An 18,604-nucleotide genomic window follows, 5' to 3' on the forward strand; every position below is an offset into this window, starting at 1 on the left:
TGCTGGCTCACTCTTTATTTTCTTTCTCTCGCGCTCTCTCGCTCACCCCGCTGTGGCTGAGGTGTGAACCTCCTCCAGAGTCAACTGACTTGACTGCTCACATCGGGGGGGGGGAGAAAGGGCACACTAACGCAGACAGGCTGAGGGGGTTGGGAGGTGAATTTGAGGGGGGGGCACTACAGCTACAGTGGATTTTGGGTTGGAATTCGTCAGCATGATGATGGGATGTGGGGGGGGGGTGTATGTTACAGCTGAACCCAGTCTTTGCACAGTTATGCTCATGCCCTTTACCCTGGTGGGTTTGGAAGATGTGGGAGAAGGTGTTGCTTTGCCTGCTCTTTGCAGCTCAGCACAAAGCTCACCACAAAGCGCTATTTATGCAAACCAAGAGGTTATCAAGCCATCTTTTCTCTTGCTTTCCGCCTTTACTTTAAGGGGCAAAAAGAGGGCACCAGTTACCCTCTTGACCTAGCCTGGTACCTATTTTTTTTTATTGATTTTATTTATTAAATGTTCAAAAATGTTTGATCGCTCAGGCAGTCTGAAGCACTAGACTGTGCAAAAGCACAAGTTGCATGCCATGACCCCTTCTCAATCCCCCCCACCCCACCCCCCTTGCAGCTGACTTATTTGAAATCACGGGTGTGTCGTTTCCTGTTCACATGTGTTCAGATTGCTTATCAGTGGTAGCGATTTATGCCACGGCGTCCTGTCTTGCTCATCCTAAGTACTAGCCTAATTAACAGTTAAGAGAGAGTGATCTGCAGCTGAAAGGTTTACCCACTGTAAATATGAATCTAATGTAAAACTATTTTGCATGCAGAGAAACCGTTTTTTGCTTGTATACAGCCAGCTCTGTATGGCAATTTTTGTCTTGGTGCATATGTGCTGTGTGTGGATGTGATTGAAAATGTAGACTTTCAGCTACAATTACAGCTATTTTTCACATGGTTCCACTCTTTTGGTGAAGGTACGAACATATTTCAATTATTAACCCCTTAATGGATAATTCCACGGCTTAATAAACACACTAAGGCGTGGTGTTCTGTGTCTTCAGGTGCTTCTGTGCAAACTGGTAGGGTTATTCCTTGGTAATAGATGTGTGTATTAAAGCTTTTGACCCACTGGAGGGCCAATTGCTGTTTAAGTGATTAACTGATTAGCAGTTTCGTGACTAGGTGTGGCCTGTTCCATCATCTAATAACAAGTTAAGGAGATCTGGAGTATGGAGTTCATGCCTAAACTAAAGTAGATGATTGTAGAATTCTTTGCTTGGTAGAGAAAAGCTCTGAAAAGTTGACTTCGGCTTGCTAACTGATTGCTATAGTCGTGGTCTTGACATAAAGGAAGATATACACTCACAAAATCATGAACATAGTCCAGCACCGCTGTTACACATCAGATTTTGTTCCAGAAACCCTAAAACTCACTCCTTGAGAACTTTGGAAATATTCCAAAGTGTAAACTTTCCATTGAAAGTTTGGGAACTTTGGGAATTTATTGGAATTAATAGGAAAGATTTGATCATTTAAAGGAACTATATCATATACTATCGTCAGTGTACATTTATTTATTTATTTTTGTCAACAGCAGTCATGAAGGCATGATGGTACAGATAATAACTGACAGTGAGTTTCATGTGCAACTTTATATAAATGCTTCATTTTTTCATTGAACACTCAATCAAAAGAACGCAACTTCTTGCCCTGGTAAACTTGGGGGGGGGGGCCTTAGTCAACTCGAATACTCTTGAGGAGGTCCATCACGAGACAACTTCATTAAAGTAAATACAAAGGATTTATTCAAGTTTAAGATGCAAATCACTGGTAACGCCCAAGAACATAAAGGGCAGATTAGATGGATCTAATCTAAACAAGCCTTCCCTGATGAAACTTGAGATTTAAATTGAGTATGGGCGAAGGAAAGCAACCGTTTCATGGTCTGAAGCCATGCCACTACTAATGGATGTAGCAGAAAGAATTGGTATACTACTAGTGTCAGTGTCCAAATACTTATGCACCTGGCTGTATGTGCATGCTTTTGTGTAATTGTGTTGGTGTTTACAGAAGCTTTTATTGGATTCCTTGACCTGTACGTTCAGACATCTACCCAAACATCATCGCCATGGGCTTTCCTGCAGAAAGGCTTGAGGGAGTCTACCGAAACAACATAGACGATGTAGTTCGGTGAGTACACCTGCAGCACGGCCACGAACCTGCACAAGTGATGCAGCTCCATGGTTTCACAGTTAAGATTAGCCCAGTGTTTCACTCCATGACGTCATTACATGTTTTTACACTATTATATTACATGTTTATACAGAGTGTACCGTATTCAAAAGTTGGGCACACCTGTTGGCGTGACTGGCGGATTTAAGTGGGTGGGAGAAAAGTGAATGAACCCACTACAAAAAAACAACAGTAGCGATTTCAGAAGTGCTCAAAGAGTCGTCAGCAACAGATTTCACCGAAATGCCCAGCCCTGCTCATGACTGCTTTCCATCCAGTTCATCCCGTCACTTACGCAGGCATACCAGTGCTTGACAAATGACTGATTTACAGCCTGTATGACATGGATTTTCTGTGTTAGTCAGTGGCTTGTAGACTGACTGGCTGTTGGCAAAAACTGAGAGCTGAACTCAGTAACACGTCTGTGAATCACTGGAGCTGAACTTTTGCACCTCATGATGTCAAATCTTTATTCATATTGCTATTTGTGTTACAAATATCTCCCTATTAATCACTGCATTATCTTTTCATCAGATGCAAATAACCCACCTTATATTTAGAATGTGAAATGGCATAGAAGTAAAAGAAAAGCTTGGTGAATTATTATATAATAATAATATTATTAATTTGTAATTACAGGATTAGTGTCCCACTTGAACAGTGTAATAATGGTGTAATAGTGCAAATGTTATGTTTCATAAAGGTGACTGATCTTTGTTTTTGCCATTGCAGGTTTTTGGACTCAAAACACAGAAACCATTACAAAATCTATAACTTGTAAGTACCCTACTGTACTATGTTTTGCACATTGCACTGTACTAACAGTCAGTTTAATGCACAGTCTGCAGAACGGCAGTGAGAAAATGCATGTTTTTGGAGACGACTACTACTAACTCATGAGGCGCATGACGTTTCTTTGGAAATGAAGCATCTAAGATTTGACGTTGTAAAGGATAAATGGGCCGAGGCTGTATGCGTGTGAGGTAAACACACATGGACTTGCTATTAGGAATGTTCGAGGACTGGTGTGTAAGAGTTGAGCTCCACCATGGAGCTGTCATATGGCTGATGTGTTGTACACAAGTATAAATGTTTGGAATATAAGTTTTATCTCCCTAAATGTTGACTGTGGTCTTCAGTATTACTACTTGTGTTAAAAGTTGTTTTGTGTTTTAGAAATGCAAATGTTTCCTTTTGTTTTCCTAATTTCTAGGCTGATTTCAGGATTACTGGTGTTCTGTATAAGCGTCTCTGGTTGTACAGCATAACTGCAGTTTAGATGCTGAATATGGGTTTCTAACAGGACTGGCCCGAAAACCTTTGACTGGGCTGGCATTGGCATTTCTGAACGAGTGCCCAAATGCTACTTCTCAAAACCATCCCAAACACTCGCAGTGGTTTGAGCGCTGGGTTATTGATTGTGACCCGCATGATTGTGGGTTCGACACCTAGGTTGCCGCTTTTGAGCATGGCACTGAACTCTCTGTACTCTCTGGGCTTTTAAATATTTCAGTCAGTTATTTTGACGATTCATTGTAAGCATTAATTGTCCTCCAAAAAGGTTAAATTGTGCATTTAATGTTTATTGTATTTGGATAAGACTGTAGTTTTAAACAAGAACTTGAGCACAGTAGTCAGCAGGGCAGTGTGTAATTCATACCCCTTTTCAAAGTGATTTGTTGCACTCCTTAAACAAAACAATGGCTAAGTATTAGCTATGGATAAGGCGTTGTGCAAATGATGGCGGTAGGGGCGTGCATTCCTCGCAGCGATGACTCGTTTTATGCTCACTTGCGTGTCATAAGTGTGTCCATTGCTTTGTGTCTGTGCTGGCACTGTTTCGGAATTAGAAAAATGTACAGAACAGAGCTTTGAGTCTTTGAGAACTTTTAAAAACCTGTTTGCAACCGAGTCGGACACTGCTGCTGTCAGCATTGTTTGTTACAACTGTAGCTTTGACTGGAGCCAGAAACAGCTGTCCTCATGGAGCAGTTACGTTATTTGCCCTAAAGCAGGGCTGCTCCGTCCTGGTCCTGGAGCTCTACCACCCTGAAGAGTTCAGATCCAACACAACTGTCTCTTAATGTTCAGTTGCTCCTGAAGGCCTTCGTTATCTGGATCAGGTGCATTAGATTCGGGGTAGAGCTGAACTCTGCAGCAGGGCTACTCAATCCTGGTCCTGGAGATCTACCACCCTGTAAAGTGTCTTTAGACTCCTAAAAAACTAAAGCCAGGAAAAACCTTGGCTTAAAATATTGATGTCGACTCGGGCATTGATTTGGCGACTAGGGCAGCCTAACTCTTGAAACACTGCTATTTACGTTCCACAATCTACCATCATTATAAATATGCTGATTTGTAGATGGTTACAAATTAAGCGCTGATGAAAAACTATTTGTCCCTTGTTTAAAACGACAATAAATGAGTCCCCAACCTCACAAAATAGTCAGGAGTCCATGAGATGTTTAAACAAATGAATACTGGGATGTATAATTTATTCAGACCAGCCCTAGTTTTTACATTTATGTAGTGGTAGTCTACTAAGCATCATCCCGAAGTTGATCCATTTATTGCATTAAATGTCTGCTTGGGTCTGATGCCCAACCCAGGGAAATGAGTCACCCCAAAACACCTTATCCCAACTAAACCACACTGGGTGAAATTACTCTTTTGTGCATGAAGCTCCCCAGGAAGCTTTGCTGTTGCAAGCATTTGCGAAACAGAGATGCCACTCCTGGCAAGAAAAAAAAATGTGCAAGGCGAGGAAAGTAATGCCAACGAGGAGGACGAGGAGTTCCTACAGAAACACACTGCAGCACCCATTACTCGTTCGTGGTCTAGATGTAAAAATAGCAACACAAACCCAATCAATGTCATGAGTAACGTGTGCAGCTGGTGCTTCCAGGCGAACGTTGGCGATCTGCAGCAGCTTTTAACACAAATCCCAAATCAAGAATCCAGAGCCAAGTCAGCTTTAGTGTTGGAAACGTCCTGATGTGCTCAGTGTAGTCTGTAGGATGTGTAGTCAAGCACGTTTGCTGTTGGAGTTATTTTCGAAGTCCGTTTTGAGGTCATTTAACAGTAATGTGTGATGACTTGCTGCACTGTTGGCTGTAAACTTCCACTAGGTGTTAACTGTGCTTTGGGCTGAATCATTGCTTTAACTCTAATGTGCATTATGGTGGATGCCTTTAGTTTAGAGTATGGAATAAAAGCAAGTTTCTTTTAAAGAAATTTTAGTTTGCATGTAGTTCAATCTGTTTTCTTTCCCCTTTATATTTTTATTGTTTTAATCAGGGAATTTTGGACACCAAGCGTGTTTTTGAAGGAGAAAATTGTGTTTTGGCCGAAGCGTCATTTTTGCCATAATATGCATTTAGATGGGTGCTTTTAATGCAACTTGGTGTGTTTAGATCATTTAGGTGGTATGGAAAGACCAGTTAAGGTTACAGGTTACGTTTCTGTTTTCTGAGCTTGGGGTTTCGCGAGGGTATTAGAGAGTTTGGCGGTGGAGGGGCGATGAGTATATGTCAAAAAAATATATTTTAATAAAAATACAAAACAGTCCAGCCTCGTCCAATGTGAAGTTTAATAGCAAATATTATCACAATAGGTATATTTGTCAGTGCGTGTGCTTGTACTAGTTTAAATCATGTACTGTTGCTTTTAAATGTGTGTAACGTTTTTTCAAAATTGTCTTTCAGATGTGCAGAACGACACTATGACGCAGCCAAATTTAACTGTAGGGGTGAGTACAGTTCATTTGCCGCCTTCCTGCATGGAAAACCCTCGTCTAAAATAATGACCTATGCAAAATAATGACCTTTTGCATATAAGGTTCATATTCATAGATTTCATACTAATACAAAATGTTGGTCAAATATAGCTCCTCATGCTGCCAATGGGACTGTGTTTATTTACTGATAAACAGTGCCGCAGTGCTTTTTCAGAGTATATAAGGAAAACTATCCGACTGCTTGTTTTATTAAAGAGCGTAATTAGTCGTGTTGAATTGGATTTAGTTTGATTGGATCACTGCTGTGGCGTTTTACTGTCTGTCAAATGTCAGGAAAGTCCATGAGAAGCTGAAGCTAGGTAGTAAGCTTTACTGAAGAAGTGGGGATTAGGGGCTGCAAATGCTTAGTGCTAGGGGTGGGCAGTATGGTGTGTAACAGTATGCTTTACTGAGCATTTTGTGGACATGGTCAGTACATTTAAGAATACTAACCAACTACATCATTAATTAAAACGAGCAATAATGAGTCTGTGAAGTTGAAGTATTGACAGAGATAAGCTTAGTGACAGTTAATATTTTTATTTCTAGATCCAGTTAAACAGTAAATAAAAATAATTGTAGTAATAATTGTAATAATAAGCTCTTACTTATTAGCTCAACCTTTCCAATATTCATTCAACCTTTTCTTAATGCTTATCCTGTCAATGTACCAAACTGTTTCCTAAAGTGGCTTACATCCCAGAGAAGCTAGACTTTAAGATCCTTCTGTTTCTAGAAAAACTGTTAAACAGAAAGGGCATTAAAAAGGAAAGTTAAGCTTAGTGCTCTGTGTGTGTGTGTGTGTGTGAGCAAGGCAAGATGAATTGACAGTAGCAGCATTGGTATGTCTTGTTTTTTGAAAACTTGGGCAATAACATGGCGATAAATGGAACTGCGGACCATAAAATATTAAAGAAAACTAAAAATACATCATTTAATTCAAACAAGCTATATGTGTCTCGTTCTGATGATTTTCTGATTGTTTAAATATTATATTATTATTATTATTATTATTATTATATATATATTATAATAACTATAAAATTATAAATGTTTTTTAGGAGTAGTTTAGCGTTCTCTGGTAGTCTGCTGTTGAGCAACCTTCTTTTACCTTCAATTTTATCATTATGTTAGCACCCCAGGACAGTTTTTAGAGCCAAATGACATGCAAATAGACTGGTCAACATACGTAAATTAAACAGTGTACAGGTAAAATTGGCCTACTGTGGAAGCGAAGGGGAGAGATCAAAATCAGCTGCTGGATGAATAAAACGCATTGTGAAATCTGTTTGGAATGATCACGTCAAAGTCTGTTCTTCTGCCTGAATTTGTGTTTGGCCTTATCTAATGAGACCTTCTCCCAGGGCGGCTCAAACTACCTACGAATAAAAAAAAAAAAAAAAAAAAAAGAATCCCTTCCTTAGTAGGGCCAAAAAGTTTAGGCTTTCAGAGGCATTTCTTCTTCAAAAAAGCTCAGTCTGCTTTGACAAAGTGGTCTTGACTAGGAGTCCACCATAAAGTGCATGATGCTGATTTGCTGTGTCGTCTCTATGGCACCCAGTTGCACAGTACCCGTTTGAAGACCACAACCCCCCTCAGCTGGAGCTGATCAAGCCCTTCTGCGAGGACCTCGACCAGTGGCTGTCCGAGGACGAGAACCATGTGGCAGCCATCCACTGCAAGGCTGGCAAAGGTCGTACAGGGGTCATGATCTGTGCCTACTTGTTGCATCGTGGGAAGTTTATGGAGGCGCAGGAGGCTCTGGATTTCTACGGAGAAGTGAGGACCAGGGATAAGAAGGTGGGTAGCGCTCAAATGATGACTTGCTGGGGCACTGCTGTGGTAAGAACCAGGATATTATTGAGGCACACACGAGAGCTCTATGAGACAAAATTCTTAATAATTGATCATCTCAGAATACTGAAGCCATTTACTAAATCATGCCAGAAAACGTTGCACACATCCCACCTTCACAAACCGAAAGTTGGCCATTTTAGTTCCTGTTCAGGGTTGCAGCAGTTAAGCCTTAGAAATCTGTACAGCCAGACATGCTTGATCCTTCATCATTAAATAATTGCAAGATAATTGTAATATCATTTCTCAAAGGCTGTTCTCAACCAGGGTGAGAACTGAGCTGTAAGACAGCGAAGAGTTCAGAGAAATATGAAGTTCTTTTTCGTTTATATGTTCTGCACTTGGGTAGAACCTAAATTTGTCCATGAAATCTTTATTATGTTCAGTAGACAGCTTAATTCAGTCAAATCCCACCTTTAGCGCTTTAGTGGTTTTCTTATTCTTATTGTGTGATGTGACCATAGCTAGTTAGCTCCACATGTGGGCGGGGAGGGGGGCGCATGGGAGACAGTTGGCAGCAAAGTAACCTCCTTTCAAGAGTTTATTCCAAAGTGTCCAACACTAAGTTGTTTTTTTTTATTTTTTATTTTGTTATGGTATTGGCTCCAATTTCAGCAGATTACCTGAGTCAGCTCGGCATCTGTTTCTGGTTACATTCTGAAAGATTTTTAAGCAATGTTTCATTGTAGCCCTTTTGGACGATGATGAAGATTTGTTGCAGCCCAGTTGTTACCAGCTATATGGGGGAGGGAACTGCTTTCTTGAGGATTTGGTGAAGGTAATGGTAGGTAGGAGGTTGCAGTACAGCAGACTAACTGCAAGATAGTTTTACAAGCAGGTTCTGCCTCAGATTAGCTTCTATTAATTGAATTCACATGTTTGCTTATAACCTACTCAACAGATACAACGGTTTTCTAATGTCACCAACAGTCGTATCTTGTAATTGGGTCTACCTACTTTCCCTGGTATGTCAGTCGATACTTCTTAAAATGAGGTATTTTTTGTTGTTGGGCTAATAAGGTTATCTTGGGTCACGTTAGTAAGCGATGATTTCTCTAGAGCACCACCAACATGCACAGCGCTCTCGCTCCTTTAGATTGTTACACAGGCTATGATGCAATCATATGACTGTTCCTATTCTGGTTCTCGTTCTCTCTCTCTCTCTCAGGGCGTGACGATCCCCAGTCAGCGCAGGTATGTGTATTACTACAGCCACCTGCTGAAGAACCAGTTGGAGTATAAGCCTGTTGCCTTGCTCTTCCACAAGATGGTGTTTGAGACCCTCCCCATGTTCAGTGGGGGCACATGCAGTAAGTCCGAATTCACATGAAAGGTTCCAGTAGCGTATTGTGTTTTAGTTGAAAGTAAGGCCTCTGGCCAAGTCCCAATTCAGCCCCTCAGCACTTCCCCTTTCCACTTCCACATGAGAGCGATGCGGGGGTGAGCAAGCTTCTGCTTTGAGTTCGAAAGCCGATGCTGTTCAGTGGTCATGTAGTGTGTGTGTGTGTGTGTGTGTGTGTGTGTGTGTGTGTGTGTGTGTGTGTGTGTGTGTGTGTGTGTGTGTGCTTTTTTTTTTTATTTCATTTTATTAAAAAAGATGCTTCATTGGCACTGAGTGAACCTATGTTGTGTAAGGAAGGTGTTAGCCTGTCAGATATCAGTTGATGGACACATGCCCACTAGGAGTGGGTGAGAGATGACCTCACCATATGTTATTACACACTTTCCTGTGCACAGAACTGCTTTTGATTGCGTTTCCAGATAGCACGCTGGTTACGTACTTCACACAAATGGATTTCCTTCAGTTTTATAACATTTAATTCACCATTTTTCTTCACGTTTCGCTTGTCAACAAACATCAGAAAAAAATATTGCGTTAAAGTTTAAGCTTGAGTTAATGTTTTTTTGTTATTATCATATACATGTCCACTGTCCAATCATGCGTCATGGGCTTGACCGACTGGAAGTGTCACTGGGAACTGAAGGGGGTTGAAATGGAGGCTAAAGCATCTGTGTTCAGTTGTTAGCATGGTTAAAAAGAAAAATGAAGCTGCTGGAAATGTCCACTGTTTTTTGACCCGATGTTAGTCTGAAGCTCATCACTTTCAGTGTGTAGAACAATGTTGTTGAGATCTGTTTGAAATGTATCTGTTGAGTCTTTGTCTTGCTTTGGGGCTGTGGTTTTCACCCTGTGTTCAGTCTTAGCTCTGTCCCGAACGGCCTAACACTCATCTGTATTTCTCTTTCCCTCTGCTCCTACCTCCTGAGGGCTCTATTCTGAATTAAGACTGCCATTCCACACACACACACACACACACACACACAGAACTCTGTCTACGCCTCATCTCTTCACATAAAGCAGTAGGCTGTCCTATGTTGAGTAGGGCCTGACCAATATGAATGTTCTGTCGCAGTTTAAGAACTAATGCGGGCTGAGATTTTGTAATGGGGGAAAAATATGTAATGCTGATCATTTTTTAAGGGGTCGGTTGTGAATTATTTTAGTTCTCAGGGATCACATTTCTTAACCTGAATCTGAAAAGCAAACCTATGGGAATTCCACTGTATTATTATTATTATTATTATTATATAACCAATATTTAAGTACAGGAGTACTTAGAATTTGCACTAAACAAAAAGGTGGTTTGGGTCAGGCGAAATTTCAAAGGCATACCACAGCAGCCCTAGTGCGGCTACCTGAGGAGAAAACAGGCACTATTCTGGATGATGGGCTTCCAATAATGGCAAAACCACTGTAAATGTTGTCTGTTTGTTCTTATTTATCATTAGTAGAAGTTGTTAAAATCTCTTCTAAATACACTCATTATTAACGCAATACATTTATCTGCCTGCTACCTTAAAATTTCCAGAGAAATTTTGACTAAGTGAAAATGTTTAGGCTAGAATTATGTCTTTTGCACTTCTGGCTTGACTGGATATAAACCATATCTATTTTTTTCAAATTTCAACACTTCTTTAAAGCACATTTCTTTGTGTGATTGATTTAAAAAAAATAATAGCTTCTAGGTCAAAATAAAAACCAAAAAAATATGCCTGGAGCATCTGGTAGCATAATCTAACCAAGAGACCTTTCAGAACCATAATCACCACTCCTGTGAACAGTTTCTAGAGATTTCTAGAGTGTAGGGTTTCTCATCAGACCAATCTGAATGACTGTATTGATCTGGGAACACTGGTTTCTATTCATTTAGGTGTTTTATTACTGTTGTTCTTCAGTTCTATGTTAATTATCTGTGGTGTAACATGCTAACCTCGTTGGTAAATTCATAGTTGGGGTTTAGAAATATAAAAATTTACAAAATACAAAATGAACTGGTCACTAAACACCAGGTTCTTGTTGTTCTCCACTCACACTTGGTGAGGTAAATTGACACATGCAGCTTTTATGACCACTGACGCTTGATGTGGGTTTGTTTGTTGGTTGGTTGTCACGTAGGACTTGTCATGTAGACTTACAGATGTTGCCCTTTTAGGCAAGTGTTACCAAGCTATGTCACTTAGATCTATGTATATCTGCCATCTGAGAAATTGGTCAGGCCTTATGTTAACCTAGGTGTGAAACTTGTGCTCCAAAGCTACACTAAACAACCCTCGAATCGGCTTGAGTTCACCGTTCCACAGCTGCAGTCGTCCAGTTCTCATCCCGAGTGCCAAACTGCTGTCTTAAAACTCCGCTCAGCCTCCCAGGCGCCGTGCTGTGTTGAGTGAGGCTCGTGGAGCAGAGGCAGTGTGGGTTTGGAGCTCTCAGCTAGGCGGCTGCTGCTGCTGCTGCTGGCATGTTTAACCTCCTTCTCTCTCTCTAAGGGGACAGTACTGTTAAAAACAGGAGTGAGGCGAACCCCCAGGGCTTCAAGAAAGGAAACTGGCACTGGGGTAAAGCTACAATTCCCTTCATTACTACTGTTAATCAAGCAGACTGGACCAGTCCGTACGCACCCCCCCTACCCCCCGCCCCCCAAACACCCAACGCAGGGCCCTGTATCTGCTTAGTATATGAACCATGAACTGTAGGCCTGTGCTGATGATGAGCAGCTCAGTGTTGTACTAGTTTGATTCAACACCCCTGAACTCTCCTCTAGAATTAACTTTGCAAGTACATAATAGATAAAAGTGGTATTTGTGCTTGTCAAAACACCTTATTTACTTTAAATAAATTATAAATATGCTTTAAAATATGACTAATTTTGTGCTTTTTTTTTCCCTTTTATTTATTTATGTAGTTTTATTTTAAATGGAGCTTCATCATGTAATCTTGACACTCCTAAAGGTGTTCGAAGCACTCAGTGCTTCAGCACTCAGCTTCCCCCCACATTACCCACAGTAACGTCTGTAAAAATAGGCATGGTTTGCCACTTGTAGTGTTGTAGCGCTTGTTACCAGTGTTCAGAAAAGGGCCCTGTATGCTTGCCTGCCTGACTGACTGTACTGCATGCCCTGGGTGAGGGGGGAGATGGGGCTGGGCTGAGCTTTCTCTCTCACTCTGTACCGCCCCATCTCTTATGACCATGGTGGTCTTTCTGGTGATGTCAGAAGTAGGGGCGGGGCTTTATGGCTCTTTTGGTTTTATCAGAATTGACTTACTCCAGTAATTACTTTGCTATTACTATTTCTATTTTTCAATTTTTCTTTTTTTTTCTAAATCCCTGCATCTTTTTCCACTTAAATTGTTCTTTTCTTCACTCCTCCTGTTTTGTTTTGAATGTGTTTTGTCCTTCTCTTCATCCTCTTCTCAATGTCTCCTCAGACCCTCAGTTTGTCGTATACCAGTTAAAGGTGAAGATCCACACGTCGAATCCGGCCCACACGCGGAGGGAAGACAAGCACATGTTCTTCGAGTTCCCGCAGCCTCTGCCCGTGTGTGGAGACATCAAAGTGGAATTCTTTCACAAACAGAACAAAATGATGAAGAAGGTCAGTGAAAACCTCTTCTGCTTGGGCCTCTGGTTAGTGCTTGGCAGTATATAAGGGTGGTTTGATTCCAAAATGCCTTAAATGCCATTTTTTAAAACTAAGTTTTAATGCATCTTGTAATGCCCATAATATTTTGACCCAAATCACCATCACATAATTACTCAGTAAGTGCTCTTCATGCAGCATACCAAAGTGATCTACAAATATCTATATGTAACCTTTAAACAGTATGACAACAGTGTGCCCTGCCTGTATCACGCTGTACTACCACAGTTTCCTTATTATCCTTTACAGTTAGGTAGGGTTGCAGCAGTATACCGGTTGTAGTTATACCATGGTATGAATAAATACATTGATCTTTAATCATATTATGCACTTTTGCTTATGACTGGTGTTATTTTTTCTTTTCTTTTTTTTATTAAATGCTGCCAAACAGATTCTCACCAATTTCCTAATATTATCAGAGGTTTGCAAACCAGTCAAGCAATAAGTCAAGAAAATCATCAGCAGGTTAATCTATAATGAAAATAACTAGCTATATATGAAATGGTTAAGACAAAGCTCCATCTCATGTGCCATGGTACACTATTCAGTGGTAAGAAGTTAAGTAAGATGTACACATGAAGATCAGAAAGCGCTGCAGTTTCTAAGTCTAGTTGTTGATTGTTTATTTCTCTCTGTAGGACTGCGTGTTCGAGCAGCTTGTACGTGGTCGTCTTAGTTGACCCTCCTAACTCGAGCGTTGAAATTTAAAAATAGCTTGTTTTAAAGTGGCGATTATGAGTGAAAAGCAGTATGTACGTCTGTGATGGGTCTGGTGTCTCAGAACAGTGTTGGTTTTTAGTCTGAGTGCGATTGACTGAGACAAGAAACATGAGTTTTTCGTTTTAAAGCAGCAGTTTACAAGGAAAACCAATGTGGCTTTGTTCCTATAATAATTTCAAAGTAATGTAGTTCTGTTGCTGGATATACACTTTATTTTCGATGATGATGATTATTTTTTATTATTATTAATCACTAATTATTTTGTAAGTACTGGTGTTAATGTATTTCGCTACCATTTTATTAGATCATGCAATATTAGATCACCTGATCTTGGGATATGTTTGAAGATCTTGTGATCTTGTCAGCACTACCCCTGGTCCTACACTGTGCCTGTGGGCTACACTGTACTAAAGCTCTGCTGCACTGGTTGACCTGCAGCTGGCAGTTTGTGGTTTAACAGCCCTGTTATAGCACTCGTCTCCTTGTCAGTGACTCAGCTTCTATCTCCTGTGTGTGAGTGTTTCGTCTCCCGTGTGTACATGCTATTTAAATACAACCTTTGCTGAGTGTGTAAGCATTTACGTGCTGTGTATGTGCTCTCTGCGTTTGGTTTGTTGGCACGTTGGCACGTTAACATGTGTGCATGCGTGTGTTTGTAAACATGTTATTTATAGCCGTAAAATGTAAATGTGTCTTTTTCCTTTCTTTCTGCAGGACAAGATGTTCCACTTCTGGGTCAACACGTTCTTCATCCCAGGGCCGGAGGAGAGCGGGGAGAAAGTGGAGAACGGGTCCGTGGTGAACGACATAGACAGCAATTCCTCACAGAGCCAGAGCTCGCCGACAGAGCGCGAGAGAGGGATGGGAGCAGGAGGTGGTGGCGGCGGCAGCGGAGGAGGAGGTGGTGGAGAGCGGGAACGCGGAGGGGAGCGAGCCGGAGCACCAGACGCAGACCGGGACTACTTGATTCTAACCCTGACAAAAAATGACCTCGATAAAGCAAATAAAGACAAAGCAAACAGATACTTCTCCCCCAACTTTAAGGTAAAGACACACACAGAATTGAAGATGGTAGATTCTGCAAGATATGAGGTGTAAAACTCAAACCTCACGTTAACTGGATTTTATTGAGTTGGTACAATGCAGAATCATTTATTTAATGAAAAATGTAGGTTGTATTTTGGCTGCAGTAGAAATAGATAATACACAAAATTATTGCTGGTCAATATACTTAACACTAGTGAAGGTGTCGCACTTTGTCAGCCTTTATTTTTGTATTCTGATGATTCTGCGGGCGACCCTCGTTTTCTAGACTAGTTGATGAATACAGAGCATTGTGAATCAGGGGTTTAAAACACTGCGGGAGTAGTGTGCACTGTAGCTAAAGACTGGTCCAATAGCCGTCCATTAGGAATACACTCCTTAAATCTGCAGTTTCTATTTAGTGTCATTTTAGGAGAATAAAACTAAACAAAACAGTCGTAAAATTTGCATGATGTTCTTTTAGCACAGAGTTCCAGTTCTTAGACGTAAAGGATTAATAACAAAAATCATCCAATACTCTGATCCTGATATTTGAAAATACTGGCTTAGTATTGCTCAGTGTAGAAGATGCACATACTTCATTGAATATTACTGTAATCAGGGCACAAAAATGGATCAAACACATTACCTGTTTAAACTGGCTGGAGACAGCTGTTGTCCACCTTTAATGATTCTTGATTACCCCATGAATCTCTTTCCTGAGCACAAAAATGTGAACCCTTGTGCACCTCTTTTAGCGTGGTTTATTGCTTTATTAAATACAATTAATGTAATTAAGCCAAATACGCTGCTTAATGCAACCATTAGCGCATACTATCTATTGTTTTTCATTTAACATATTGGAGGTGGGGGCATAACACACAAAAATGAGCTATAATCTTTATACATGCCCCTTTTGATGTACTCTACTTTTTGTTAAACTAAGCAAAGTATGCAGGGACCGCAAAACTTCTGGCTGTAGAAATCCTGTGAAACAATACTGGATGAAAACATGGAACTTTCAACCTTAATCGAGAAACATTTGGAAGTTATAAATAATAATCTAGTGGCCATTGTGGAATGAAAAATGGTGTTATTAACTGATCATGGATCTCAGAACAGTCGAGGAGGATTGTTTTTGGTTATTTTTGTGTTCCTAGCAAAATAGCGTCCATTCTCATGCATGCAAGTGGAATCGAGCCCTGATTCTCATCGATTCAAACCTTCCAAAATCACTGCACTCGAATCACCACCCTCGGGTCACTGCATCATGATTCCTCAGTGCATTTATTTTATCCCCTGATTACTGCAGGTCCATGCAGTATGTCTTTCATCATATCAGTGGAAAATATTGTGGACATTAGCTCTAACCTGGTCCAGCACACTGAACTTTTGTGTTGCTCTGTTGTTCAGTCTGGCACCTCGGTTGTTTCAGACCATTTGTATTGATTGGCTTTGGACATGCTACACATCAGAGGGAGGCAGAATTCTTTCCAAGCAAGAGGATTAATGGTTGCCTTGAAATCTCAAAACTTCTGGCCCTAGTTTTTCCTCCCCCCACCCTTTCTTTTCGTTTCTTATTATAAACCAAAACCAGAAAGTTAATGTCGCAGCAGGGCTTTACAGGCCACTGTAGAGCAATGCATGAATTTGGCAACACTGTCTTAATTCAATTTAATCTATTAAATCTATTAAATATAAAATGACTTTGACTTGAAGTTAAAGGTTCTCTTAAACTCAAAACCATTTGACCAAGAAGACTGACCCCACCCTTCATGTTTTGTTACAAGGAGGGCATCGTTAGTCCAGGTTAATTAAGTTTAAAAATGTCTGATGAATTTGGTGAATTATTTATTTTATGTGCCTGCACTAGTTTCATTGTTCCAACTTAATTATTTTTTTCCCTCTCTCGCTCTCAGGTGAAGTTGTATTTCACTAAAACAGTAGAGGAAGCCTCGAACTCTGAGGCCAGCAACTCCACCTCAGTCACCCCGGATGTGAGCGACAACGAGCCGGATCACTACCGCTATTCCGACACCACCGATTCCGACCCGGAAAACGAACCGTTCGACGAGGAACAGCACACACAAATCACGAAAGTCTGAACGCTTTTTACACACACATACACACACACACACACACACACACTCACATACACGCACGCACATATACAGATACCTATACACCTGGACATTTAAAAAAAAAAAAAAACAAGCAAAACCAACCAACACCAGAGAAAAAAAGGAGAAAACTTGAAAATGTACTGAAGAGAAACGGACCTTCCCGCACCACCCCCCCCACCACTCCAGCACCCCAACCAAACGGTCCTAGGACAATTTGTGTCACGATTGTGTGAAACACCATTGATTACAGAAGGAAAAACTATCCTGACCAATATATTGTTTTATTAATATATTACTATTATAATTATTATTCGTGTGGATATTGACACCGTTGCCTGAGGTGGGTGGGAGGGTCCTGTAGCTACTCTGTGTGTGTGTGTGTGTGTGTGTGTGTGTGTGTGTGTGTGTGTGTGTGTATGTATGTATATATATATATATATATATATATATATATATATATATATATATATATATATATATATATTAGTGTGTGTATATATGTATGTGTGAGACTGAGTGGGTGAGTGTGTGTATATGTATGTGTGTAATATATATATATATATATATATATATATATATATATATATATATATATATATATATATATATATATATATATATATATATATATATCCCTTTTGTGTCAAAGATGACTAAAACTAGGCAATCAGGCGAGGAGAGGAGAAGAGGGACAGAGAAATGACCACACACATCTCTCCCTCTCCCTGTCTTCACCCAGGCCAGTGCTGCAATCACTCTCTCCCTCTCCTCCTTCTCCCTCGCTCCCTCCTTCCTCGCTCCCTCCTTCCCTTTACTGTGAATGCTTCTCGTGCTGTCCGCAGGCGCCTACCACCTTTTTGACCCTGCCCCTCCCCACCTCCTTTCTCCGCGCTGTGTATGCTGGGATACGTAGTTCCTTCAGGCTGTCGTACAGCGGCTACGGTGTGTCAGCGTTCTTAGTCCAGCCCCGCCCACTACCTTCCCCCCCCCCCCCTCCTCCTCCTCGGTCCCCCCCCCCCACTGTGTATAACGTTAAATTATGCAGAAAAAAATGGCATCCCATGTAATTGTCAATGTTTTTTTTTTATCCTAAGATAATAAAAAAAAATATAATACACAAAACCGCAGGGAACCAGTGTTTGCAATAATGTTAACACTCAAACATTTAAAGGACAAAACTGGTGTGCATGTTATTGGAGTTAGTGTCCATGTTTAATAAATGCTATACGATGTGTTTTTATTAAAAACAAAAGTGTCGGACGTCTCTTAAAGTTGTGCCTCTTGTGAAGCTGCGGGGGGCTCATCCCGCGTGAGATCTGGGACCAGTAAATAGGTTTAAACGGTTTCACTAGACTGTATGTCTAAAGGTTCTTGGTGGGTTCTCTGTTCTCGTGTTCATTTGTCTACTCTACTTGCGTAATTGCGTCATTCAGCGCCCCACCCAACATGTCTGTTCTCAGAACGGTGGTCATAAACGTAAATGGACAGGTTTCGGAAAAGCAAATTTCTGTCTTTTGTGGAGTTGTCCTCTTACTTTTAAAGGGGACAGTGATTAAGGCTCGCAGGAGTGTTCAGAATCAATGGTATAAAAATAAGCTCTGTGTGAATACATTTTTAAAAAGTCAAATATGCTAGATCTCTCTAAGTGGATGGCTATTGTCACTCTATGATGTAGTCATATACCTGCACTGCCATGTGTGGTCTTATGGTTGCTCTGTACTCAGTCCTACAGGAAATAAGAACTGTTCATGTGTTTTTCTTGGGTGATGTCATGCTCTAGCTGATGCTGAAAAGGCCAGATGGTGCCAGAAGTTTATTTCTATCATTTGCAGCTTCAAAATGACTAAAACAGAACCAGCTTGAAGTTTTCTATCGCAGCTTAGATATATGTTGTGTAGCCAGTT

The 18,604-nt window shown here is 40.7% G+C and overlaps 1 protein-coding gene across 2 annotated transcripts in view; it reads left to right on the top strand.

Moving 5' to 3' along the window:
• Positions 1 to 17,952, top strand: part of ptena (phosphatase and tensin homolog A) — a 31,988-nt gene extending 14,036 nt beyond the window's left edge. The window contains exons 2-10 of one of the 2 annotated variants that reach the window (XM_072689952.1): positions 2,102 to 2,186; positions 2,961 to 3,005; positions 5,933 to 5,976; positions 7,565 to 7,803; positions 9,026 to 9,167; positions 11,683 to 11,751; positions 12,623 to 12,789; positions 14,269 to 14,598; positions 16,497 to 17,952. In XM_072689952.1, the coding sequence (XP_072546053.1) occupies positions 2,102 to 2,186; positions 2,961 to 3,005; positions 5,933 to 5,976; positions 7,565 to 7,803; positions 9,026 to 9,167; positions 11,683 to 11,751; positions 12,623 to 12,789; positions 14,269 to 14,598; positions 16,497 to 16,682 (1,307 nt within the window). In that variant the 3' untranslated portion in view covers positions 16,683 to 17,952. The remainder of the gene's footprint in view (positions 1 to 2,101; positions 2,187 to 2,960; positions 3,006 to 5,932; positions 5,977 to 7,564; positions 7,804 to 9,025; positions 9,168 to 11,682; positions 11,752 to 12,622; positions 12,790 to 14,268; positions 14,599 to 16,496) is intronic. The other variant, XM_072689953.1, reaches the window with a different exon arrangement.
• The last annotated feature ends 652 nt before the right edge of the window (positions 17,953 to 18,604 follow it).

Source organism: Salminus brasiliensis, chromosome 10 (assembly GCF_030463535.1).
Source record: "Salminus brasiliensis chromosome 10, fSalBra1.hap2, whole genome shotgun sequence".
Classification (NCBI taxonomy): Eukaryota; Metazoa; Chordata; class Actinopteri; order Characiformes; family Bryconidae; genus Salminus; species Salminus brasiliensis.